General features: G+C 43.5%; 3 protein-coding genes across 6 annotated transcripts in view; 2 read left to right on the forward strand and 1 right to left on the reverse strand.

Moving 5' to 3' along the window:
- The first annotated feature begins 5,304 nt into the window (after window positions 1-5,304).
- Window positions 5,305-16,309, forward strand: gramd1a (GRAM domain containing 1A). 4 transcript variants are annotated; one of them, XM_041235572.1, is made up of 19 exons: window positions 5,305-5,520; window positions 5,926-5,946; window positions 6,833-6,917; window positions 7,335-7,438; window positions 7,552-7,647; window positions 7,833-7,913; window positions 8,106-8,221; window positions 8,704-8,854; window positions 9,039-9,216; window positions 9,319-9,465; window positions 9,909-10,027; window positions 10,366-10,508; window positions 11,852-11,955; window positions 12,643-12,825; window positions 13,169-13,247; window positions 13,839-13,850; window positions 14,506-14,613; window positions 14,824-14,944; window positions 15,356-16,309. In XM_041235572.1, exons 1-19 carry the CDS (start codon window positions 5,425-5,427, stop codon window positions 15,449-15,451), a joined length of 2,040 nt encoding a protein of 679 aa, XP_041091506.1. In that variant the 5' UTR covers window positions 5,305-5,424; the 3' UTR covers window positions 15,452-16,309. The 4 variants fall into 4 exon arrangements, with proteins under 4 accessions (XP_041091506.1, XP_041091508.1, XP_041091509.1 ...); XM_041235574.1 differs by having other exon boundaries at window positions 9,322-9,465; XM_041235575.1 differs by lacking the exon at window positions 13,839-13,850.
- Window positions 16,310-17,607: 1,298 nt separating this feature from the next.
- LOC121304281 (sodium channel subunit beta-1-like) lies at window positions 17,608-19,773 on the reverse strand. Its single transcript, XM_041235319.1, has 5 exons — window positions 19,573-19,773; window positions 19,239-19,476; window positions 18,479-18,620; window positions 18,114-18,209; window positions 17,608-17,671 (listed from the first exon to the last, which is right to left on the reverse strand). Exons 1-4 carry the CDS (start codon window positions 19,756-19,758, stop codon window positions 18,143-18,145), a joined length of 633 nt encoding a protein of 210 aa, XP_041091253.1. The 5' UTR covers window positions 19,759-19,773; the 3' UTR covers window positions 17,608-17,671; window positions 18,114-18,142.
- Window positions 19,774-24,125: 4,352 nt separating this feature from the next.
- The window catches only part of LOC121304150 (rRNA 2'-O-methyltransferase fibrillarin-like), a 3,306-nt gene continuing 2,431 nt past the window's right edge, over window positions 24,126-25,000 (forward strand). Inside the window, exon 1 of the mRNA XM_041235115.1 lies at window positions 24,126-24,167. Coding sequence (XP_041091049.1) covers window positions 24,126-24,167 — 42 coding nt within the window. The remainder of the gene's footprint in view (window positions 24,168-25,000) is intronic.

Below are 25,000 nucleotides of genomic sequence, written 5' to 3' on the forward strand. Positions count from 1 at the left end.
AATAATGCCACTGTAGTCAGGGCTAAAATTATCTTGAAGCTGCCTTTTAAAATCATCCCGTAACACAGCGAGGGGGAGATGATGAAGTGGAGTACAGTTGCATGCGTATTTTATTTTTTTTTTTAAAGAAATTAAATCTAAAGCCTCGTTCACGCTGGCATGCACTACCCGGGTCTGAACCCGTGTCGTTCGGGTCGGGCACATGGTTTCACACTGCTTTCGATAAGCCGTGTCCTCCTGAGTGAGGGACGCAAGTGCACAACGTGTGCATCAAACCAGTGCCCAATCACTTCTGCTTTAAGCCAATTTGGGAGAGATGGGAACAGGACTGGGGATCTCCAGCCTACCTCCTCGTTCGATTCAGGAAAGTCGGTTTGTCTTGGTTACTGGCTGAATAGACACGTATTGACTCTGCATTGTGTCTGCATGCTGTAACCCTACCTCTGATATTTTCCATGCTTGGTGTGTGCGAGTTGACTGTATAGCCAGCCCCTGTCAATTAAGAGCCTGGCGCGGAGTCAACACGCTGTGTCCGCCTGATTGTTCAGCTGGGGTCATGTTTTCATCCCTACCCATCTCCTGTATAAACTGAGGCACAGTTAACCAAATGCACCTCAGTGTTCACTACGACCTTCAGGTTTACAAGCGCGTCATGAATAGTCCAAATAATGTTGAAGCTTAAATCCTTGCACTGTGCGTATTATGTCTCCTTGTGGCAATTAGTGCGCAGGTGCAGTAATCCAGTGGTGCAGACAGACAACAAAGTACAGGTGAAATGTGTTTCTTTCTTTGTTTGTAATCCAGTGGTCTGACTAAGCAGTAAATAATAAATAGCTTGCAATCCACAGCAATGCGTATTGCACAGTGACGATAAAGGGTTGCAGTCCCAGAATTAACAAACAAGGTACAAAACACGGTCACCAGCCCAGAGTGAATGCTCTAGTGCTTGTGGTGAACAAGTAGTGCAGTGGTGTCTGGGTTTAGTGCTTGCCGGTCGTGACATTAGTGCATCAGTCGTTCCACCCCTGTAAAAAATAAATAAATAATTAAAAAAACAGCAGATTACATTATAAATGAAGGGTTTGTTTCTGTTCCATTTTCATAAACATTTCAACTTTAACATGTTGAATGTTTAAAAGCCATCATAAGCAACCTTCTGTTTTAAAATTGTTTTTGTATGTGGGAAAGACGAATGTGAACAAATGCCGAACATAAAAACAAATGGGCCAACGCTGGGTAATTAAAACTATCTTTAACGCACCTCTGCGTGTTTTTGACACTGGTTAATCACTCGGGCAAAGGCTAACGTTTTGGATTTTCCAGCAATAATACAAGTACTGTGTGCGTTTACAAGCAGGCCATTTCTATATTTCATATTCTGCACACCACGGCTGTTTCTTTAACAAATGTGGGTTGGCTGTGAAGTGAAATGCAACCATTTAGAAGGGTTTTTTACAGCTGCAAATGGGGATTTGAACAGAACACTCGAGTTCGAATGCACCGGGTGTTGTATAGAATATTGCATCCATTCGGAATAGGCTGTTCCATCGGTTCTTGAATAGGGATCCATAAAACTTAGTAAGCGCCTTTTTTTCAGAACAGTGGCTTGAAGCCTGGTTCCAGGAGACCTAGTTTGAGGCAACGTTGCTGTATCAAACTTCCCACGTCTCCCCTGATGAGCCGTGCAGTGGCCTGAAACCAAGTTCCGAGCCACAAAGTGACTTTGTGTTCCCTCAGCTTTAGACTGTTTTACAGGGGAGTGCAGCACGCAAGTAGCCTCTTGCAGATATGCCTGACGGCTGGCAAAGCAGTGTCCGACAGCCCGAGGGATCGATCCAATTACAAGAATTATCAGCTACTTTTTGACTTCTGTTTCTTCGTAAGCTAGCTGTTACAGTACGTATGTTTTACATTTTTCATTTCCAGTGCGCGCCGCTGGCAGCCCCTACACAAGCTGTTGATTTGTATGATGCACTGTGCTTGTTTTGCACTAAAATGTTTTTGCACCCTTCCAGTCAGAGTTTGGGCAACGGCAAAACGAGTCTTGCGCCATCACACAGTTTAAGGGCTTGTGTTGTATACCGGTACGTACTGCAATAGCAGGCATTGGGAATGGAGAATATAAATACAGAGTTAGCATAAAGGACATGCCCAATGTTGAACTCGTGTATAAGATGGAGTAGTTTTGGAACCCGTGGGCTGCTGTATATAGCGCCACCCATATAGACATGTTGTAAAAGCATAGCCTGATATTGCATTTCACTACGTGGCACATTGCCTGTCCCTGTAAATAATCGGAGCAGAACATCCCGGCCCCTGCAGCATGCAGAGTGTTCCATGCCTCATTGATCCAGCAACCTGATTCTCATGAATTAGCAGAATGCCATGAACCAGTTAAATCTCCATCCAGTGCCTGTAGTTCATGATCTCATTCTACCAGTTAAACCTGGAGTGGAACGGCTCTCCGGGACTAATGGGACACCCCAGCATCAACGTGTACGCATTTATTTGAAGGCATTAAACAAACTGCCTTTGGTGCAGATTTAGATCCATCCTCTTCTGTACTGAAAGTCAAATGTCAATCCCATCCTTTCTGTGTTTGCAGCTAAAAGCTTCTGTTCTGCTCGTACGGGTAAATTCAGACTGCTGAAAACAGGTTTTGTAATTGGACAGCTGTGTAATTGTCTACTGTGCCTTTTCAGCTAATTGAAATATCTTCTCCCACAGCATAGCACTGAATTGCATGTAAAGGTAAATAGAAGCTGTGCACTCGGAGAAAAGTACAGGTGAGCAGAACAGAAAACAAAACAAAAAAAACAAACAGGCTAATCCTAACGGGTCTGACATTCTGTACTAGGCCTCGCTTCCCCTTAGCAACAGTGACATCACAGCTGCTGCTCCTGCTGCTGGAGTTTCCATTGTGGGGGTATGCAGATTACCATGAAAAAAAGAGTTTGTGAGGCTAGACTGAGCTTTGTGTTCCAGCTAGCTAAACCTTTTTAACAGAAAGTGCAGTTTAAAAGTATTTCTGTTGCAGTTGAATTACTCCTAGTTTGCAAACGGTGTTAAGAGGAAGAGCGCTCCATACTTTCACAGGGCATGTGATGTAAAGCTTGATATACTCTATCTCTATTTTGTGGTGTTTTTTTTTTTTTTTTTTTTTCACAATTTAATGAACACATGTAGCTTGAGGTTACAGTTTCCGTTGCTGTTCTCTGTAGCGATGGTGAGAACGGACTTCCAGTTTCATTTGATATTTAACCAAACAAAACCAGGCATTCACTTAGTTTAAAGCCTTGACATATAAATAGCATATAATGCACTCCAAAGTATTATTTTCTTGACGAGCTAATGCAGGCTATTGTGTCGGCTGTTTGTTTATCCTACCGTGACGCGGCGAGCGAGTAAATCCGATAAAACTGGAAATAAAGCAGAATGTCAAAAACATGTTCTCGGAACACAAGCAGAACTGCGTCTGCAGAAGCTGGCCTATCAGTCAAACGCTCTTTGATTTGAACGCACGGTGACGGTACTGCCCTCGGTGGTGCTCTGTGTCCCAGTCACTCCGGGGGACTTCCTCCCTGTATTGTCTCGTGGTAGAGAACAGCTGTGTCCTTTGCTTGGTGCAGCCGAGCCATCTGCTGCAAGCCCAGTGCCGTTCATACTGTTGCAATGGTGAAAAGATGACCAGATCCTTTTATGATTTGAGGTTATGTAACAGGACTCTGAACCACTAACCACCAAATATGAGGCGTGTTTAATTTCATTTCTTAACTCCTTGTTTTTAAACAGATGTATTTGGAAATTATTGTGACCAATCAAAAACAATGGGAAGCCCTCTATTAGCATTCCTTTTTGATGTGCTAAGTATTAGATGGCACCCGAATGAGGAGAATGCAGCATTAGACAAGTTAATTTCTGCCAAAAACAAGCCGCAGCAAGGAGTCCGTGACTAAGTTAATGGCACTGTTCCGCACAAAGGCACGCCTTGCTACATGTTAAAGCTTAATATCTTCGCTGTTGCCAAAAGTGGTGTCCGTTTCCGACTAGAGCAGGGTCCTGGAGGGCCGGTATCCCTCCTGTTTTTTGTTCCAACTATGTCCGAAGTTACTTACTTAATTAGAATAATAATTGGTCCAATTAAGTAATTTAGGACACAGTTGGAACAAAAACCAGGAGGGACACCGGCCCTCCAGGACCGGGATTGGAGACCCCTGGACTACAGGAATCGGAACAAAACGACGTACTGTTGACACTTCGGAATGGTCACTGCTGGGAATTGGAGGCTTAATGTTTCAAAACATATTGAAATGTTCACATGAATTGGCACAAGCAGTAGGACGTCCACTAACTGAGTGTGATCCCAAAATAACTGCTTTGGTCAGACTCGTGCATCGATCCTCATCGTGTCCTGCACTGTAGTTCTATTTAAAGATGAAACGGCTTCAGTAGTAAATGTTTCACTTTTTTATTGTGCTGTCACTTGTGAGTAAAATTCCCATCCTTTTTGTAGTCTCCTTTTTTAACTCAAAGATCCATCTGGTCAGCCGGACAAACTCCTTGTCCAGTTTTCTGGACTCTGTGTAAGCGTGGGACCCTGTGCTGGGAGAGGGGTGCTCCTTTCATGCAGCACCTGCCCTTCGGCACCAGTTGGTTCAGCAAACAAGTGAAATACCAAGGGAACCACTCTCAAAGCTTTCTCTTCTCAAAGCAGCTGTCGGTACTCTGGGATCATTCTGCCTGTGTGTGTCAGTCACTCAGCAGCTGTAACGCACCCCCTTTTGAAATGTTGTGTTCTGAGATACTGCGTGGAATGTAGCTGTTTAAGAGCAAGTAGCTTCAAGTAGATATAGGGTGTGAGATCTAGGTAGAGAGAGCTATAGGGATACAATAGTTAGATTTAGATGCAGGATAGAAATAGACACAGTAGTGAGAGAATGATAGTGTATACATAGAGATACAGCTTTAGAGTGAGATTGGTAGTATATAAATATAGAGAGTTTATACAGATTTGTGTTCTCTTACCTTTGCAAATCCTCCTGTGCTTTTTGAAATTATTCAAACACTATTTTTTTTTTTTTTTTGGTCTGCAATGGGTGATTTTTTTTCCTGTTTAGCTTTTATTAGTGCAAGTTAATATGTTGCGTGTAGGGTGTCTCTTATTTTTTATAAAACTCATGCAGTTTAGGCAACCGTTCATATAAACCACAAAAACAAGCATCTGTAAAACGAATGGATGAGCGCCGCACGGCTACAAGGGTGGTTGATTTCACACGCGTGGCTTTCTAACGGGACGTTCCTGTCTCTTCTTTCCTGGACAGTACGGCCAGCAACTCCCCGCGCACCACCCCCACCGGCTCCCCGGCCGTGCGCAAGCGCCTGCTGGCCTCGGGCCCCTCGTCTCGCTCCTGTGAGGGGGACGGCATGGTGGAAAAGGGATCCGACAGCTCCTCCGAGAAGGGCCCCCCCCAGTCCCCCAACTACCCGCCCGCCGCACGCAACTTTGCACGCAATGCCAAGGTACGCTTTGAGACAGCAACAACTACCGGGGCGCGCTGTATAATATGGGGATGGCTGGCTTCTTACTGAGTTGTTGCCTACATGGGTTTTTAAGCTAAAAGTTGGACAGCTGTGTAACTGAATCAGGTAGTTGGAGGATCTGTCTAGTACATATCAGACAAGTCTCATGTGATCAAAATCTTATACTTCAAAGAATATATATATATATATATATATATATATATATATAGTTAGACAAATAGCAAGTTTGTTCAAGAGATAATTGAATTTGTGTATGTTCTTAGGAACTGCTATGAAACAGTGACTTTTTTTTTTTTTTTTTAATTTTGTGTGAACTGTTCATAATTGATCTCTTATGCGATTTTATAATCAAATGCATAACTTCAATTTATCATTTTTTTCCAGAAAATGCAAAGCTGGTACAATGTAAGTATTTTTTTTATATATATATAAAATTGGGGAAAGTATTCCTGTCCCATGTTTCAGTTCCTCATAGAGGACGCTACCTATTCCACTTGACTGAAGAAAAATCAAGCTGCAGTTCTGAATTTGAAGTAGGAGGTAAAAACCTTATAACTGTCAACTACTGGGGTGCAGTACACCGGAGACTCAAAAGGGGGTGCTGCTGTTAATGTAAAGCATCCCTTTCCCTGCTACAGCACTGTGACCAACACTAGTTCTCTGTATAAAATGTGAATGAACCTGAAACTGTTCAGATATGCTCAATATTGCCCATATATGTGTGTGTGTAATGCTCTATAGAATTATTAAAAGTGGCTGTCGCTGCACTAGATCTATAATCCAGCCCTCATATCCTGTGGTATTTACAAAACAGTGCAGTATTTTCAGGTAAACTGTCCTGATTTGTGTAAATTCATATAAACAGCTCCACAGGTGCAATTCGGTTTCTCTAAAGCCCATCCCAGTTAACTCCGACAGTAGAAGGTTTTACTGTTGTGTTTTGTAGTTTGATGAATAGGAGGGATGGGTTGTTTGACTCCGGCTACCCCCGCCCCCCCCGCACTAGACCACGTCCTTCACTGAATCTGCACATTCTAATTTAACAGCAGGGTTACATTGCCTCCCCAGTTAAGAACCATTTGCTGTTTTTAAAACAACTGGGGAGAGGGTTTGTTCCTGTATTTTTGAAGACCCGTTCAGGGCCTACAGACACGATGAGGACCCCAGGATTGAGAGCCACACAGAGGGAAGGAGGGGCTTTACCCTGCCTCCCCAGCGCAAGACCTCCGAAGATTTATTTATTTTTATTTATTTTGTAATTTTTTTTTTTTTTTTTTTTTCTCTCTCCAAGGTCCTCAGCCCCACTTACAAGCAGCGGAACGAAGACTTCAGGAAGATTTTCAAGAAGCTGCCGGAAACAGAGAGGCTCATAGTTGGTGAGTTTTGTCTTTATTTTCTTTACGTTTTGTTCTGTTTGCTTCTTGCGCTGCAGTCGTCATCGCTGGGATGGAAGTCTGTGCAGGAGTTTGACAGAGAGGGGATATTTTGGGACCTGAAAAACCTCGGTCAAGTTCATAGATGGTCATTTTGTTACAAATAAGGTATTTGTAGAGCTTTTTCATAGGGGCAGGAATATAGTGGCGGTGTCTGTGCACAGAGTAGACAAGATCTCAAATAATGGAACCTCCTGTAGCACAGTGCCCCCTTGTGGTGTACTAACTGCCTTTGGATTTTTTAATTGACGAATCATTAAGATTCATGTTGCATTTGTGGTTCAAGAACATGCAACAGTGGCTTTTTTATGCTGCAGTCCTGCTAGATTAATCTCTGTCTGTGCCTCCTGTGTCTCTCAGATTACTCCTGTGCGCTCCAGAAGGACATTCTGCTGCAGGGCCGTCTCTACCTCTCGGAGAACTGGATCTGTTTCCATAGCAACATCTTTCGCTGGGAAACCACGGTAAGCAGAGTGTCTGGGATCGTGTGCAGCCTTTGCGTGATTGCATGGTGACGTGCATGCAGATGGGTAAACCTGGTAGTTTTGCAGTGACAGGTTCCCTTCCTTTTCTTCAGATCACCCTCCAGCTGAAGGATGTGAGCACTCTGACCAAGGAGAAGACAGCCAAGCTCATTCCCAATGCCATCCAGATCTGCACAGAGCAGGACAAGGTGAGAGGCAGGGGGAGAGAGGGGAGATACACCCAGATCAGGGGTGAGAGAGAGGCATGGGGAGAGAGGGGAGATACACCCAGATCAGTTCTTGGAGGGACTAGAGGAGGTAATGCAGCCAGAGAAGCATCGAGTGGGGCAGTAGATCGTTTCCCTGTCTAACGCACACGTCTTGATTATGGCAGCACTTTTTCACCTCTTTCGGAGCGCGGGACCGGAGCTACATGATGATTTTCCGGCTGTGGCAGAACGCACTCATGGAAAAGGTGTGTGTGGGGAAGGGAAGGGAGGGGGGGAGGGGAAGCAGGGCAGGACACTCTGGGGTTAAAGCTTCCCTGAGATTAGTCACAAAGGCTGAAAATATCCCAGCAGTAAATGTACTACGAAAAATAAGAGTTCCGAAGGCTGTGTGTCAGTCAGTGCTGTGATTGACGTGTCTTGTGCCCCCCCCCCCAAAGCCGCTGTCCCCCAAGGAACTTTGGCACATTGTTCACCAGTGCTACGGGACGGAGCTCGGACTGACCAGCGAGGACGATGACTACGTCTGTCCCTCGGACCACATCAACGGGATCATGTGAGTCCGTGCACTTCCAGGATCTGCAGCTCTGGCCAGAAGATGTTTGCATCAGCTTGAATTTTAGAATTGAGATGATTTAAACGAAACTTTTTTTTTTTTTTAAACATCATATTATCAAAAAAACTACAAAATGGTACGAAGCGCCAGGCAGTTCAGTAGGTTAACATAACATTATTCCAGCAGGATTCATTCGACTTTATGAAGCCAAATTGGTCCATTCTACAGGGCGATGCAAAACCTTTGACCATAGCTGTACAGTATTAACCATTTTGAGAAACCTTCATTTTAATCCAGCACTAAATCTGCCAAAGCCATACATAGGGAGTGTGAAGCTTTTCGATAAAGCAAAAAGGTTTTGTTTTCCATTTTGAAAAGCTAATGTACGTTGTTCTGTGAAAGCAGGATTGCATTAGTAGTTGTAGTACAAGCAGAGTCCTGTCCGTTTTATTAAACAGCACCGTCCTGTTTGTTCTCTCCAGCCCTAGTGATGATGTCGTGTCCGAGCTGCTGGACCTCCCCATTGACCACTCCTCTCGCAACAGCATTGACCTCAAACTGGACGCCAGCCGGCTAGTGCGACCGAACAAGTGCTGCCTGCCCTCGGTGGAGAGCAGCGACGGGGGGCCTTCGGTGAGACTGGGGGGGGGGGGCCGTTGCTAACACTCAAATAGTTGATTTACCGGGCAGCGCTGGGCGATACACTACCATTACGGATTCTGTGCTCCATCTCTCAAAAAAAGCACAAATGCAGATGAGCCTGGCTGTTCTGCACAGTGGTTAAGAAGCTCTATCTCCACCCCCCCCTTATTTCCAGTTCCTGGAGGACCTAGACCCCCACTCTGAAAGCCAGCCGGACGACTCGTCCGCTCAGACAATCACCCCATTGTCAGAGCGAGCGAAGGTGGTCCTGGGGAACCTGTCGTCGCTGGACCTCGTGAACGATGACGACATACCCACTGACCTGAGCGACTCCTCGGACACGCAGGACGAAGGTACCCGAGCTGCGTCTGTTCATTTTGTGATTTTTTTTTTTTTTTTTTTTCTTATCATTTTTGTATGGGGAGCGTGTTGAAATCTCCTCCCTCTCGTACTAGCAGGGGAAGTGGAGTCCTTGTGTGCAGATCTGAATGGGCGTCTGCACATCAATGCCGTGTACAGGATCAGTGTGGACAGGCTGTATGAGCTGATCTTCACAGACCCTCTCTTCCTGCAGGATCTCTTCGAGCAGCGCAGATTCACCGGTAAGAGGGCGGGGCTGCATCTCTCACTCTACACACAATCCAAACCTGCCGTACCACCTGTCAGGAAGGCAGCATGCAAGATTAAAAAAGAGAGCTCGGGGCTAACTAGTGAGTGTACAGCTGTGGGCAAAAGTTTTGCATCGCCCTATAGAATTAGCTACATTTTGCTTCGTAAAGTTGAATGAAACTGCTGAATTATGTTAACATATTGAATTACACACCGCTTTGTAGTTTTCCCATATACTTCATGGACTGAAATGTGACATTTCGAAAGCTAACAGGAAATAGTACTATTACGGCTTCCAGTAGACTTTTTTTTTTTTGCAATATCATTTTATGATGTTTCTTTTAAGGTGGTCCATCTCTCCCTAACCTCTTCAGATCTTGGTCCCCTCTCCTCTCCTCTCCTCATCTACCCGTGCTTACCTCTCCCCTCTCCTCAGATCTGTCGCTGAACGAGTGGCAGCAGGACAACAGCGGCACCTCCAGCCGCGTGCTGTCCTACACCATCGCCATCAACAACCCCCTGGGACCAAAAACTGCCCCGGTTGTGGAGACACAGGTAAGGAACTTCAGAACTGCCTGCCCTGCATTGAAATAGATGCGTTGTAATAGAACGCAGAGGATGATTGCAAACACGCAAACCACATGCTGCATGAATTTTTAAAGCCCTGGCTCTTCAGGAATGAAAACACCCAAGGACCTCGACTTGTGTCTCATTTGAAGACATCTGGTCGAAACGTTTGTCATTGAATGTATTAAGTTTCTTCTAGTATTTCTAAGGAATAAAAACACACACCTGTTTATTGCATTAGCTTCTCACGTTTGGAGACCTGAGTGCTTAATGGAAAACAGATATTGACTGGCCTTTGTGTCTCTCTCTCCCTCTCTCTGTGTCAGACGTTGTATAAGAGCAGTCAGAAGAGTGACTGCTATGTGGTGGACTCGGAGGTGATCACTCGCGGCATTCCCTATCAGGACTACTTCTACACGGTGCACCGCTACTGTCTGACAAGCGTCTCCCGCAACAAGTGTCGCCTCAGGTAATCACTAGGGGGCGCTGAGGTCTTGAACGCAGTTGATGGGTTTTCATCCTATAAAACACTTCATAGTGGTATATGGGGGAAAAAAATATATATATATATATATATATATATATATATATATATATATATATATATATGTTAGTGTGTGTTTTGTAAAATTTAAGGCAACACTTTAAGATATTGAGAGACAGATTTGATTTTTAGAATTTTTTTTTTTTTTTTTTTTTTTTTTTTTTTTTTTTTTTTTCTTTTTTTTGTTTCAGTTTCTTTTGGTATTTCTGCACAAAAGCCCCCCCCCCCCCCCCCCCCCCAGTCTTTCCCCCCCCCCCCCTCCCCCCACCCCCCCCCCCCCACAGACGATTCAGTTTTCTTTGTGTTTTTGCTTTTGCTTTTTCTGGTTTACACTAAAATCTGATTTTTCTAATGGAATTTTAGTTCAGTGCAGCAATCCTAGTGCAGGCACACAGGCCATTTCAGGAAGGAATGCGTTTTGATTGGCTGGCGATGACCTCATTCATAGGAGAGCTGATTGGCTCTGAATGCTGCAGAGGGTTTGCATGGCCTCCCAAGAGAGAGAGAGCAAGCAATCTAGCAATCTCACAAACTGCAGAGACTGTCTTTCCAAAGCAGTTCCATTGTCTGCTGACATCCCCCATTTACCCCTTAAAAATAATCCATTAGCTAGGCTGTGCAAAAGGGCTAACGCTGCAGTTCTGCCAAGTAATAAGAAACCCTAGTCATTGCTATAAGTAATGTGAACCCACAAAGAGATCAGTTTAGAGCTTGCCAAATTAATCTCCAATGAAGATAAAGTGTGTTTAATGGTTATCAGTATGTACTCTGATCTCATTTTATTCTTTTAACAAAATGATCCATCACTAAATTATCATTTAACTGTTCAGTGGATCGTGTTGGGCATCTTGCAAGTAGCCCATAAGGACCATTGCATGTGTCGCGATACATATCTGCCTATCGCTATACGTCTCGTATTGTGACAGCTCTGTATCATTACATCACTAACAATGACTGCGTCGTATGAACCCAGCACTCCATGTTTTTATTATTATTATTATTTTGTTTATTTGGCAGATGCCTTTATCCCTGGCGAGTTTGCAGGCGTTACAGGGCAGTACAAGGCTACAGTGCCAAAAACAATATTTTAAATACAGTATAGTTTACAGCTATGCGACTACAACGTTGGATAAGAAGCGACTCGTTCGGATGAAAGCAGTTTTTGTATCTGACAGAACCGCAGTGCAGCAGCTCGGGGGACAACGCAACCTCCTGAGCTCCTCCCTGGGGTGTGTAACCTTCCTCAATCCTCCTCTTCCTCTTTCCAGGGTGTCTTCAGATATCCGCTACCGGAAGCAGCCCTGGAACCTGGTGAAGGTCCTGATTGAGAAGAACACCTGGAGCGGCATCGAGGAGTACTTCAGGCACTTAGGTGGGCAGCCCTGAGGCTTCAGACTGCGACGAGGGATTCCACGTACCGTGTAAATCCGTACTGTTTGGATACGTGGCACCGTGACAGTAAAGCCTGATGACATCATGGCTGGCACACCACTGATCCACTGGCCGGTCCTGCTCTAAGCTGTTCAGTACATGCTGAGAGTATTTTGGATGAGTAAGAGACTGGGTTTAGACACGTTATAAGCAAGCTGTCTAACAAGAAGTCTGTAGCATTCTCCCTCGTTGTCTGTTTATTTCTTTTTTTGATGTGCAAGATTGCAATATAAGAGGGAGCGCGGTGCAGTGTGTCTCATTTCTCGTTGATCGATTAAATGGGAGCCTGCCTGGGTGACTGTATCTGTTCAGTGCAGTGGATTGGGCGAGTCCCTGCCTGGGTGGCTGTATCTGTTCAGTGCAGTGGATTGGGCGAGTCCCTGCCTGGGTGGCTGTATCTGTTCAGTGCAGTGGATTGGGCGAGTCCCTGCCTGGGTGGCTGTATCTGTTCAGTGCAGTGGATTGGGCGAGTCCCTGCCTGGGTGGCTGTATCTGTTCAGTGCAGTGGATTGGGCGAGTCCCTGCCTGGGTGGCTGTATCTGTTCAGTGCAGTGGATTGGGCGAGTCCCTGCCTGGGTGGCTGTATCTGTTCAGTGCAGTGGTCTGAGTGTTTCCTGTGTTTGTGCAGAACTGGAGGTGTCGAAGGTAGAGGCCCTGTTGAAAGCGGACACGGTCGGCAGCGAGAACCTCGGCAAGCTGCCAGCGCTGCGACGCAGGAAACGCAACTTGAGCCGCAAGTCCCGCCTCGGGGAGGGGCTGGCAGCAGTGGAGGCGGATAAGGAGCGCGCCACCAGGGGGGGCCGTGGAGCAGGTACGAGATCTGACCCCTCACCCTCTAGAGCAGGGGTGTCAAACTCCAGTCCTTGAGGGCCGCAGGGTCTTGTGATTTTTCATTCCAGTTAATGACTTGTTTTCAGCTCATAAACAGTTGCAGATTTCAAGTAGCTACAATATTTTAAAAGTAAGTTGAACTCTGCAACTTCTGTTCTTAAATTCATATTTCTTCATCAATTACATTTAGAAGAGAGAAAAAAAACTAATGAAAATGGAGTTAGAGCGCCCTCAAGTGGAGAACGAAAGGTATTGCTGTGTTATGCCTGGGTGTGTGTGAAAAGATAAGGGCTGACTGGTCTGCTGTCTGGTTTGTGTTGCAGGCTCTCCCTACATGAAGCCTGGCGGGCGATGTCGAGATGGAAACGGCATCAGTATAATCCTGCTCATTATCAGCTTCATGTGAGTCTTTCCCTCTGTTTCCCAACACCCCAGGATGCAACACACAGGCCGGGGTCTAACCAGCTGTGGTCAAAGGTTTTGCATCACCTAGAATTTTAGGATTGAGACATTTAAAAATAAAATAAAAATGACTGTGTGTGTGTGTGTGTGTGTGTATATATATATATATATGAACATAAATTACATATTTAATTACTTAATCAAAGAAACTACAAAATGATCTTGCAAAAGTCTGCTGGAAGCCATAATAGTAGCACAGCAGTATTTCTTGCCAGATTTTGACGTGTCGCAGTTCAAGTTGTCAGTTTTTCTGTGTATATGGAGAACGCCAAAGCGGCGGTGTGTAATTCAATATGTTAGCATTATTCAGCAGGTTTCATTCAACTTTACGAAGCAAAACTAGTTTAATTCTATAGGCTGATGCTACAAAACCTTCGGCCAGCGCTGTGTTGATCGATTTCTAATTAAGAAGGTCCCTCTCTTGAGTGTTTGCTGACAGGCTGCTGTTTGAAGATTCCTGTGAGTCTGAGCTGAATGCCTGGCTGTTCTGATTAGTGTCTGTCTTCTCTTTCCTTTTCTGCTTCCCAATAGGATCTGTATAAGGTATTGTATCTGCTGGATTGCCCCGGTCTTAGTGTTTCTATTGTGGCTCACGTTTCGCGACCTTCTCACCTCCAATCAGAGCAGTGCGGTTCATTTAAGGCTTGTTTTTTGGTGTGTGATGTTAAAATCACGTTTTTGATCACAGCGTGAGAAACGCATGGACAGAAGTCTCTGTAGATCCTGGATAACAGATGTGCATCAATGCCTGCTGTAGTGTGACGCGGTCTCCCGTTGAGGTGCATGTGAAGGAATCCAGTCCCTGCACAGGACTTTAACTGCTGCAGATTACATCACTCAAAGGCTAAAAGACCTGTGATATTTTATGTTTAGGGGACTGTAAATTGCACTGCTGAGTTTCATTTTGAAATAAAAACTTAAAAAAAAAAAAGTTAAAAATCTGTTGCCGTTTATGCTGCCCATTGCAAATGCCATTTTCTTTCTTTCCTTCGGTATTTCCTTCTGTCTATTTTCAACCTTTCTTCATTTTCTCCTGAGACGTGTAATTGTAAGACTGAACCAGGTCATAAAATAAATAAATTCTGCCCCACTCCGCACCCAAGAAACAATCATGGTAATAATATTTCTAAAGACAAAGATGTGGGACTTTGTGCAGTGCTGTCTGACTCCCCTCTCCTCCCCTCCCCTCTCCTCTCAGTCTGGTGGTGCTGGTGGCTCTCAACGTACTTCTCTTCTACAAGCTGTGGTCCCTGGAGCGGGCAGCACACACCCTGGAGACCTGGCACTCCTACGCACTTTCAGACGGGTAAGAGCACCTCCCTGCTCTCTTAACACACATACCAGAGATACGCCTCACTGAGGAGAGAACCTTTCTATCTATCATGCACACCTCAGGACACACAAACACATGCTGGACACTGGGTGAGAACACAATGCACGCTTGCTTCCATTTTAATTTATTTATTTTAAACGCATAGGCACAGGGCCTCAAAGTCTCTGCTTCTCTCCCCGACAGCAAGCTCCCTCAGACGACCTCGGAGTGGGCTCAGATCCTGGAGCTGCAGAAGCAGTTCCACAAGGCTGAGGTCTGCAAGTGGAAGCAGATTCTCAAAGCCTCCGTCGAGGTGCTGGACGAGGTGAGAGGCTGAAGAGCCGGTCCTTATTGGAATCTGGAGGAGGGTCATCTCTGGATGAACCTCCTCCGAATTAGCCCAATCGACAGCAGTGACCCTCCCTTGGTTTTCTGTTCAAGAGCTCGATCTGAATAATCATTTTGTGCCGCACTAGATGGAAACTGGCAGTGAGTCTGCCGTGTTGAAGCTGCAGCTGTGTTCATAATAGTTTTATATATTGAATGGATCAGTTTGTTAGTTTTTTGGTTAAACCTCACTCTTGTTGTGGGGAGTTGTGAATTCAAAGCTGTGTGAATCCGCTGTCGTGACACTGCACTGCTGTAAACTGGCCACTGAAATGAGAAGTAAATACGGTTTGAAAAACACGCACATGTAATATAAAGATCACTCGCACTCTCTCTCTCTTCCTCTCAGATGAAGTTTTCTCTGGAGAAGCTGAACAAAGGGATCTTGACAGCGGAGACCCCACTGGACTCCGAGGGGAGCGGGGAGGAGCCAGTCTCTCAGTGATCCGACTCCACGGAGCCACAAGACTTTGGAGAAACGTGCAATTCTGTGGGCTTTAATAACCCCCTTCCCCCAGTGGGTTGTCGTGGAGGGCCCACAGCTTTCGGAAATAGATGTTAAAGCCCAGAGATCAACTTCTGTAGTGCCAGAAGTAAAGGATGGGGGGGGCGGGGACGGACTGAGGAGTTATTTCATGGAGTAGATCCCATCGATTTTTTTTTTTTTATAAAACCACAAATGGTATCTGATTTGAAAAATATATATACAAAAGAGAATGCTGTAGATTTTGTTCTAGATTTCACATTCTCTGAACTTTGACTGATTTGTGAGGACCAAGACTGAAAAAAAAAAAAACACAGGAACCTTTTTTTTGTTTGTTTATGTTTTTGTTTGTTTGTTTTTGGACTTCCTAACTTGAATGCGAGTTTCAAGTACTGAAAACAAGAAATGGAGCCGTTCTAGAAGAGAACCGTTTCTTTTTTAGAACCTTCCGTTCCATCGCAGAAACAAACTCCGAACGGAAGGATCTCGCAGAACAGGCGTGCTGCATTTCAAAACAAAAACAAAACAAGCAAATGCGTTTCTAGCGAGCCAGGAGATTCAGTTACTGAACCAGCTAACAAGATAATTAATCAAGACCCTGTGTCCTTTTAAAAAAGGACTTCAATATCCAGACGGTGTTATGGAGTGACTTGAACTGTTGACAGTTTGTGTGTTTTGTTGTTGATGTTGCTACTGTATTATTATTATTATTATTATTATTATTATTATTATTAGTGTTGTTTTTAAAAGGGAAATCTACATTATTATGTTTGTTGATTTCGGCTTTTGCCTGGGTATGAAAAGGCCTGCCCCATGCACTGAACCCATCCAGAGCATGACTGCTGTGCAGTTCAGAGCTCCCGAGTTCGAAAGAACAATCTATTTATTTGTCTCTCTTTTTTTTTTTTGTGTGTGTGTGTTCTGAGGAGAGTTTTTGTTTTTTAAATCGATTTTAATCGTGAAGTTTTTCTTGGAATCGATTTTTAATCTGAGCATGCGAGTGATCGATTTAATCTCTGTATCGAGTCCCATAGACATGAAATTGTAATAACTCTCCCCCACCCCCAACTCCCTTGCATTGAAATTAAGCTGTAACAAAAAAAGATATTTGTGTGTTCATTTTTTTGGGTATAACTCTGGCTGGTTTCGATTTAATAAGAATATGAATCGATTTTAACCCATTAAGTACCAAATCCATTTCTTTGGAAGAAAATTTGAACCCTGAGCAATGTGATGCATTTGAATTTAGACTTTTGCTGCAAGTTATCATTGCAATACAGTTAGAGAGAACGTTAAAATAACAGGCAGCATTTCTAGCTGGCACCAAATAAACAGCTACAGAGTCTGTTCTCAAATGGCAGTCTATGGTTTAATTTGAATGGATTTCTGCATTGTTTCACACAGTCATAACTGCACTGGCAATATGAAATGCAATACGTCTGTTAAACCCTCCGTCTGTCCTCACGGTTGACAAGTGTCCGTCCAGAACTGAAATTGAAAACCTCATCTGTTGAACCTGTGCCTCTCAGCTAGTAGCAGAGCACACAAATACACCTTGACTTGCAGCAAAGAAAAACTGGTTTCACATGAAAGGAGGTGACTTGCATTAGTCTTCTGATGTGAGTGACGACAAATCCAATAATTTAACAATTTTTTTTATTTTTTTATATATAGTGTTTTCACAAGCAACGTTTCCACAGTTACAATCTCTAACATTTCCAAAGTGGTATACGGTTTTATCACTTGCATTACAAGGTTGCAGGCCATATTGCTAACTCGTCGTGCACGCATCACTTCAGAGTTGTTTAGTTACGAAAGACGTTAAGTTTGGGGATGTGTATACATATTTCTCTTTTTTTTAATGAAACATCTGAACATGCGTTGTTTTTTCTTTTAATGGTTTTTTTTTTTTTTTTTTTAAAGTCCACAAAATGTCTCAGAAACCTTCTCTCCAAGAGGTTTTTAATATAGATATCATATATATATATATATATATATATATAATATCTATATTATATAGTATAAGACTGTTTTTTTATGCAGCAGCACCAACTGTTTTTTCTGCAGCAGCATTCAGTTCCTTTGGCAAGTTTGTGAAGGTTCGTTCGTTCTTTTTCACGAATTTGGTTTTTTTCTGCGGGAGAAGGGTTCGCTTCTTCAGGATGTCTTCTGCTCCGCGTTCTGAAAGAGACACACAGACCACCGCTAATTAGGACGGATCGGACACGGGATCACAGATCGCCAGGAAGAAAAACGAGGATGCTATTTTTTTTTTTCTTCAATTCATTTAAAGCTGTAGCAGCTCTTATAATAAGGATACAATAACACAATTTAAAATAGAAACTACAGATCTCTCTATAAACTATAGAACCACCTATCAAATAAGTAAACGAACCAATAGTTCAGTACTTTACTAGTAAGACAGGCTTGTGGTTTTAGAAACAAATGAATTAGATAATGTACAGTACACAAAATAGATGGATAAATAGAGTAGATAACTGCCATGGTCCTGGCAGTTAAACAGAATAATTCAGCTTGCTAAACACAGTGCTATCATTTTCATTAAAAAAAAAACCTGAATACAAAATGAAAAAATGAAGTTCTCTCCCCTCTGCAGGCTCACCTGTCTGAATCGCCCCGTCGTCTTCAGTGCTATTCAGCCACCTGTACCCCGGCGCAGTTCTCTTTGCTCTCCGAGGCGATGGCCAGGTACTCAGCCCTGTGTGAGGAGTCAAAGCAAAACAGGCTCTCACAGCAATCGCAGCAGCGAACAAAATAATGATGCATTTCACAACCTGTTAATTGCAGTTCCATTGGGTGGGTTGAAGAAAGTTCCCAGATTCTATGCCTAAGCAGTGCCATTCAGTTACATTGTTGTGCAGGTGTGTAGATCGTCAGTATCGTAAATGGTACACCTGCGTCGATCCACCCACTGAGCGCTACTAGACGCAGTCTTTGAAGTGAATTGTTCAGCTCTGCTTCACTTACGCGTTCTCCCGCAACGCCTCCTCTCCCGCGGCGGCGATCTTGCGGTAACAGTACACCATCTCCACCAGCAGCCAGAACGTCAGCCCAATGTTGGCCACGTACATCATCACCTCCCCTATGATCGAGGTCAGCTCCCGGTTCACTGCGGACAGACACTTTCATCAAAGGACAGCGAGATCCAGGCACTTATTTTAAGGTCATTGTGTTTTCCCTACTTTGCGCCCAGTTTTGATTGTGAAGCGCACGGTGGCAGCCCATTCCCATCTAACGCTAGAACCTAAATAAATAGTTTAACAAATAAAAAGCAAGTGTTTTAGGCTGTGTGGTTAAAATAAAGTAACTAGGAGATCCCCAGTTCAAAACGCAGCTCACTCACTGACTCGCTGTGCAACATTGAGCAAGTCGCTTAACCTTCTTGTGCTCTGTCTTTCGGGAGAGACGTTGCAAGTGATGTATAGTTCGCACACTCTGGAAGTCGCCTTGGATAAAGGCTTCTGCTAAATTAAAATAAACTTTTAAAATTCTCACGTCTTTTATCTCTCTCCACATTTGCGTTTTACCGCTCTGGTTTTAAGTGGCGAGCTAGCCACGCTAACCGCTGCAAGGTTAGCGTCCCATTCTCGCAGAATCGACACATATATTCCTCTTAACCGTGAGACCATTAAGAAACCATTCACACTTTATCCCTCAGGGGCGAGGTCTCCGCTAGAGTAGCAGTGGAGACCCAATCGAATTATTTACGCAGCTGTGCCCCGGATACCTGTGGGGACAACGGTGAGCTTGACGAACTTGGAAGCGTTGGTGTGGAACTCGTAGTGTTCGTAGTACAGCGTCCGCTCCACGTAGCACTTGTAGAGGCCGGCATCGTCAAAGGAGATGTTAAGGATGAAGACGGAGCCGTCCAGGAGGTCGGTTGTCTTCTTGCTCCCGTTCCAAACGAGACGGTCTTTGAACCGCTCGTCGAAAATCTCCTCCTGGTAATCCTCGTAGTGGTAGATCTGAAAAAGAGGGGGTAGATTGCTTATGGGTGAGTGGGTCCCCGGGTAGAGCTGAGTGGGGTCTGGGTGATTTGCACCTGGAGAGCACTGTCTTACCAAATTGAGGTCCGCATCCTCTTTTGATTTGAAGTACCACTCCACCGACGAGGTGGCCTCCACCTCGCGCCGCAGCTTGCAGGAGATGCAACCCAACTTGAACCCTTGTCCCAGGACCGCCTCGGTGTTGGACTCCACCTCCACACAGCCGCTCCAGCAGACTCTCGCTGAGAGGGAGAGAGACATGAGAACCGTGTGGGGGGAAGTTACTTTTAAAAAGTAATCCCTTGCAAACAAAATTGTCACAGTGACTTATTACTTTGACATTTTTTTCAACTAGTTATTTACAACTCGGGCACAGAAAGATTTCGTTTTCAGGCTGCAGCACGAAAAATTCTTTGAAGACCCTGCAATCGCATTTTTTTTTTTTTTTTTTTTTAATAATGTCACTAAAAGTAACTAAAAATTGTAATTCGATTACATGAGCGCGTTGCATGTAATGTGTCCCCCCTCCCCGCCGACATTTCATTAGGGTCTATAAGATGGGAATTCTACCCACGAGTGACGACCAATAATGAAATATTTGCCAGGGAAGTTGTTTCCCCTTTAATGAACCACCACTGGGTTAGTTACAGAAATTAACTTGTCTAATGCCACATGCAGAGCAAGGCAGGTGCTTTGAGCCTGAAGACAGTGCTGGGGTGAAACAGCCTAGGTAGTAAAGCAGTGACAGGCTTCCAGGAAAGCAAGGCAGGTGCTTGCAATGATATTGCAAATCTACACATTTCAGACCTGCTTTTATAGTGAGTGAAAGGGCATGCCTATATAAAAAAAACACAGCATTAAAAAGCTACAGCCTCTTCAACAGACATTTAAAAACCAGAGCACTTCAATATCTTCAACAGAAGAAGAGCCAGTGCTAATGAGAGGTAAGGAAACCGATTCAGAAACTTGACTATCTCTCAAAAGCCATGCGATTCTCTAAAGCCTGAATCCCTTGAGCAACACAAATGTAATTATCAGTTCGTTCATTTAAACACTGCTGGAAATTAATATCAGCTCTTCAATTTCAAGGGGCTGCTTCAAAAACACAGAGAGGGGGGTGAACTACGCATCACAATTGCTGTTGCTGCAGAGATGCTTCCGAGACTAAGGTGTTCTTCGTATTGAATCTAAGCCCTGGGTGGGTCCACAGTATTGTAGGTCTCCTCTCCCCTCTCCTACTCCTCCCTCTGTGTTGCAATGCAGCCCTGTCCTGGAATCATACTGCAGTGATCAATAATTGAGCAGCGTGGCAGAACACTGCTGACCTTGCACAATCCTCAGTGAGAGAGAGAGAGAGAGAGAGAGAGAGAAGGTTCTGATTGCCAAGTGCTTCTGCAGCGCTACATTACAAAAAAAAAAAAAAAATGTCCATATCATATTCATATCCCGTTCTAAAATTGATAGCAGTTAAAGATATAATTCCTTAAGTGACATTTTTACAGGATATCCCATTCAATTTACAAAAGCACAATGAAATGTGTCAGTTTAATGTGGTATTATATTGCATTTTTTTACTTTGATAGATAGATAGATAGACAGATCAGCTTCATTAGAAAGACAAGGTCTAGTCTGCATGTGTTTTTTTTCTGGGGGGGGGGGTTATGCACCCCTCCCTTCTATGGTAGTTCAATCATTTCAAACAGGACAAAGACCTCTGGTTGAAGGTTTCGCTGGTCCCGTCCCTTCCCAGGATAAGCAGTAATCTGATGTGAACGTGCTCTGGAATCCAAGGTTCATCTAGGAAAGCATATTCCTCTAAATCCTGTTTGTCTGCAGGGATTATTTTTAATATTAAAAAAAAAAGTAAGCAGCTTCAATTTTCTTTTTTTTTAATGTAATGTTCTCTTTTCTACAGTGTGGCACGATTGCAATTCTTGTGAGTGGTCTTAATTACAACAACTCAGTTATATTACTATCTGATTTCTATTTCAAAAAACATTGAAAACAGTGTACTGGTGAAGGAGTCTATTACAGGGAAATAGAGGACTGGTACAATAATAAATAACCTTGAATTAACTAAATTAGTAAAGTGTCAAACAGTGAAATATAACACATGCACGTGAAGAGACAGACAGACAGACAGACAGACAAGCACTGCCTTACAGACCTACAGCTGTGACCAAAACTTTTACATCACCTAGAATTTTAGGACAAGGACATGACAAAAAAAATACAATAAAAACTATAGGAACATAATTTAGATATTTTTTTATCTATTTTGCAATCAAAGAAACTACAAAGTGATATCAGAAAATCTAATACATCGCACAGTATTTCATGTCAGATTTTGAAATTTTCCTTTTTTTTTTTTTTTTTTTTTTTTTTGCTAGTATATAGAAAAAAACTACCAAGCGGTGTGTAATTCAACCTGTTAACGTAACATTATTCAACAGGTTTCATTCAACTTCATGAAGCAAAATTAATTCATTCTACAGGGTGATGCAAAACTTTAGTTATCATTTTGTTCAAGAACTTGTAACTCTCACAGATTATTTTTTAAAAGTTCCCCAATGCCAACTTGGAATATATAAAACTACAGATATATTAAAGGAGCTGTCTTCCGTGCTGCTCTCTGGCTGGTGCATAAACCTGACTGTTGTGATGTGTGTTTATAGCAGACATTATTAATGAAGGACTTGCCTATAGAAAGACTGCAGTCTCTGAGCTTCACCAAGCATACAGAAATACTGAACGCCACATCCTTCCCTTCCTGCTTTTAAATAATATCCGATTAATATTTCATATTATGGAATTTACAGCTCAGCTACTTCTGTCAAAAGGAGCTGAGCTTTCACACTGACTCCAGACTCCAGACAATGCATACCTTCCAATTCCACGTCCTTTTTTAATGTCTCGATCTTCAAATTCTGGGTGATGCAAAATTTTTGGTCGTAGCCAAATGAGCTGACCTTTTTGAACTTGACGGTATTGCTTGAAGCATGTTTGCCTTTCCTGTTTTCATTATTATTATCTGGTCATTTAGCAGATGCTTATATTCAAAGCAACTTACAGGGGCAAAGCTGATGTTCAAAGTTCTCCCTCACCCCCCACTAGGAGAACTGGAGCTGAGCGCCAATGTATCCATCTGTGACAAAGCCAGTGCTAGGAACTCTTATTATTTGAATGCAACGCTAAATTAGAGAGGAGTGGGGGAAATAACGCAATGCTTTCCATATACAAAAAGAAAACCCCTAGCAAGCTGAATTGTTTTCACTCGTGTAATATTTATTCACGATGTTAAAGCTGCAGTGTACCACAATCACGTTAATGTACAGTATATATAAGCGACACTTAAATTACACTTAGCTAATAGAATGATTCCAGTAAATCAAATATGCATCAATTCGTGGATCGCCCACGTTTCTCCCTGAAAGATGCACACATTATGTTAAACGTGTGTTTTATTTTATTAATTTAGAGAAGGGGTCTCCAGTCCAGGTCCTGGGAGCTACTGGGGCTGCTGGTTTTTGTTTCAACCAATCTCTCATTTACTTAATTGAACCAGTTATTGGCTTAATTAGTCCTGATTAACAGGTGTTCCAGATCTTTAGCCACTGATGATTAAAGACAACAAGAAAACCTGCTGGATAGCGGCCCCCAGGACCAGGGCTGGAGACCCCTGGGTTAGTGTCCAATTATTTTACCCCACGATTTTCTCCTCACAGTTCAGGAGAACTGAAGGTTCAGCAGGCGTCCTCTGATCCCACAACCAAGCCACTTCCTCTTCCACACCCAGGAACTCCAGAGCGGGGGTCAGGGAGCGACCTCTGGATGACCAAGCCCAGCCCTCCAGGTGTTCGTCTGAGCTCGCTGGGCGCCTAGCCGGCAGGGTTTGCTTACATCAGGTCATTATTGTGCTAGCCTTTAAGAGACAACTAAAGATGGCTGATGGCTGATGGTGGTTCTCTCTAAGTCCATTTAATTGATCCTCTATTTAAATCTCTTATTGTATTTGTTTTTCGTGTTTATCGTACAGTTGTTCGTGTGCGCTCCCTGTTCTGTATCGGATCCAGCTGTGAAAGATTTGTATCAGCTGCTCTGTGCTGTTAATGGGAGCCTTTGTGATGTTTGTTTATCTGTACCGCGTCATCACAGAATAACAGGATTTAGAGTCTCAATGGACGTGAATAGCAAAGACAATTGTCATGTGATACGGCGTATATTCAAATTAGGCAGTCTGTCCTTTTATAATAGGATCATCTGTCAATAGTTACCTTGGTATACTGGGCTCTGTTAGTTTTTGAAGGACTTTTTTTTTCTTGTAATATGGAGTTCGCAACGAGGGAGAAAAAGAGAGAGAGGGATTAGAGAATCCAGAGGAAGCCCAGAGTAGGGTTGTCATTTTCTGTTGGTCTATGAGATTCAGCCAGACCAAGACCCCAGTCTGTTCTGTGTTGTGATGGTTTTGCAGACTGAAGCTTTCTTTCTGTTTAGTGGAGGCTGATAAAATCGCCGCCAGGCTGAGCAGACTTGTAGCTTCTCAAGCAAGGGACTGAGCAAGCGAGCTGTTTATTATCAGGATTTCCATTCTTGTAGCAGAGCGAGTTACTCTCAGGTAAAGCCTGAGAATGCTGACTGCGATCAACTTGAATAAACAGACGCTAGACGAGGTTAGAATCCTCTTACCTCTTAACTCTTTAACTCCACTGCAGGAATTGTTGATACACTATTCATTTTTAATAAGACCATCGTAGAAGTCACATAAAAGCTTATGCAGGCAAGGTAAAAGCGGATTTGAGAAGTGCACCCGATTTGAATGTAGTTACGACAAATCGAGTAAACCTCACAGCATGGAACTAATCTCTGCGCCGAGTATTGAAATGTCAGGATTTCGCACTAATGATACCAAAGCAACAGTGAAATACAGAATCAGATTCAAAATAAAACGAGCTGTGTAAAACGACAGATCACGATATTACTGCATAAAAACAGAGAGGGTCAAGCTCAGGAAACAGCGCAGCGCCAAGAAGGGCAAACGAATTAATTAACTAACCCGACGATCTTATGATTTCAGGCGTAAGGTTTAAAACCCTTTAACTGGTGCAAAAGGAGGCACACACACACACAACACTCATTTCTGGGTTTGATTGCTGACCTCTGAACTTGCTGTACCACAAACCTTACAATGCTCAAGGCATGACAGGCCACTGCAGAAAGGGCCATACCAGTATTGTGTGCTAGTTTCATAATGGCAACGGGTGAATTTTAAGATACAAATGAAGCACAAATATTATACCCAGTGCATCTGAATTTCTAATAAATAGAGAACATTTGGGGCTATCAACACTACACTGCTCACAAAAGAAAGCTGTTACGTGGATATCTTTGAACAGAAAATACAGATCTAGACATTTTAACATCATTGAGATACCGAACATGTGAACTTTTCACTGGGAAAATTTTACAGAAATCAATCAAATAAATAAATAAACAGCCAAGCTGT

Source organism: Polyodon spathula, chromosome 37 (genome assembly GCF_017654505.1).
Source record: "Polyodon spathula isolate WHYD16114869_AA chromosome 37, ASM1765450v1, whole genome shotgun sequence".
NCBI classification, from domain to species: Eukaryota; Metazoa; Chordata; class Actinopteri; order Acipenseriformes; family Polyodontidae; genus Polyodon; species Polyodon spathula.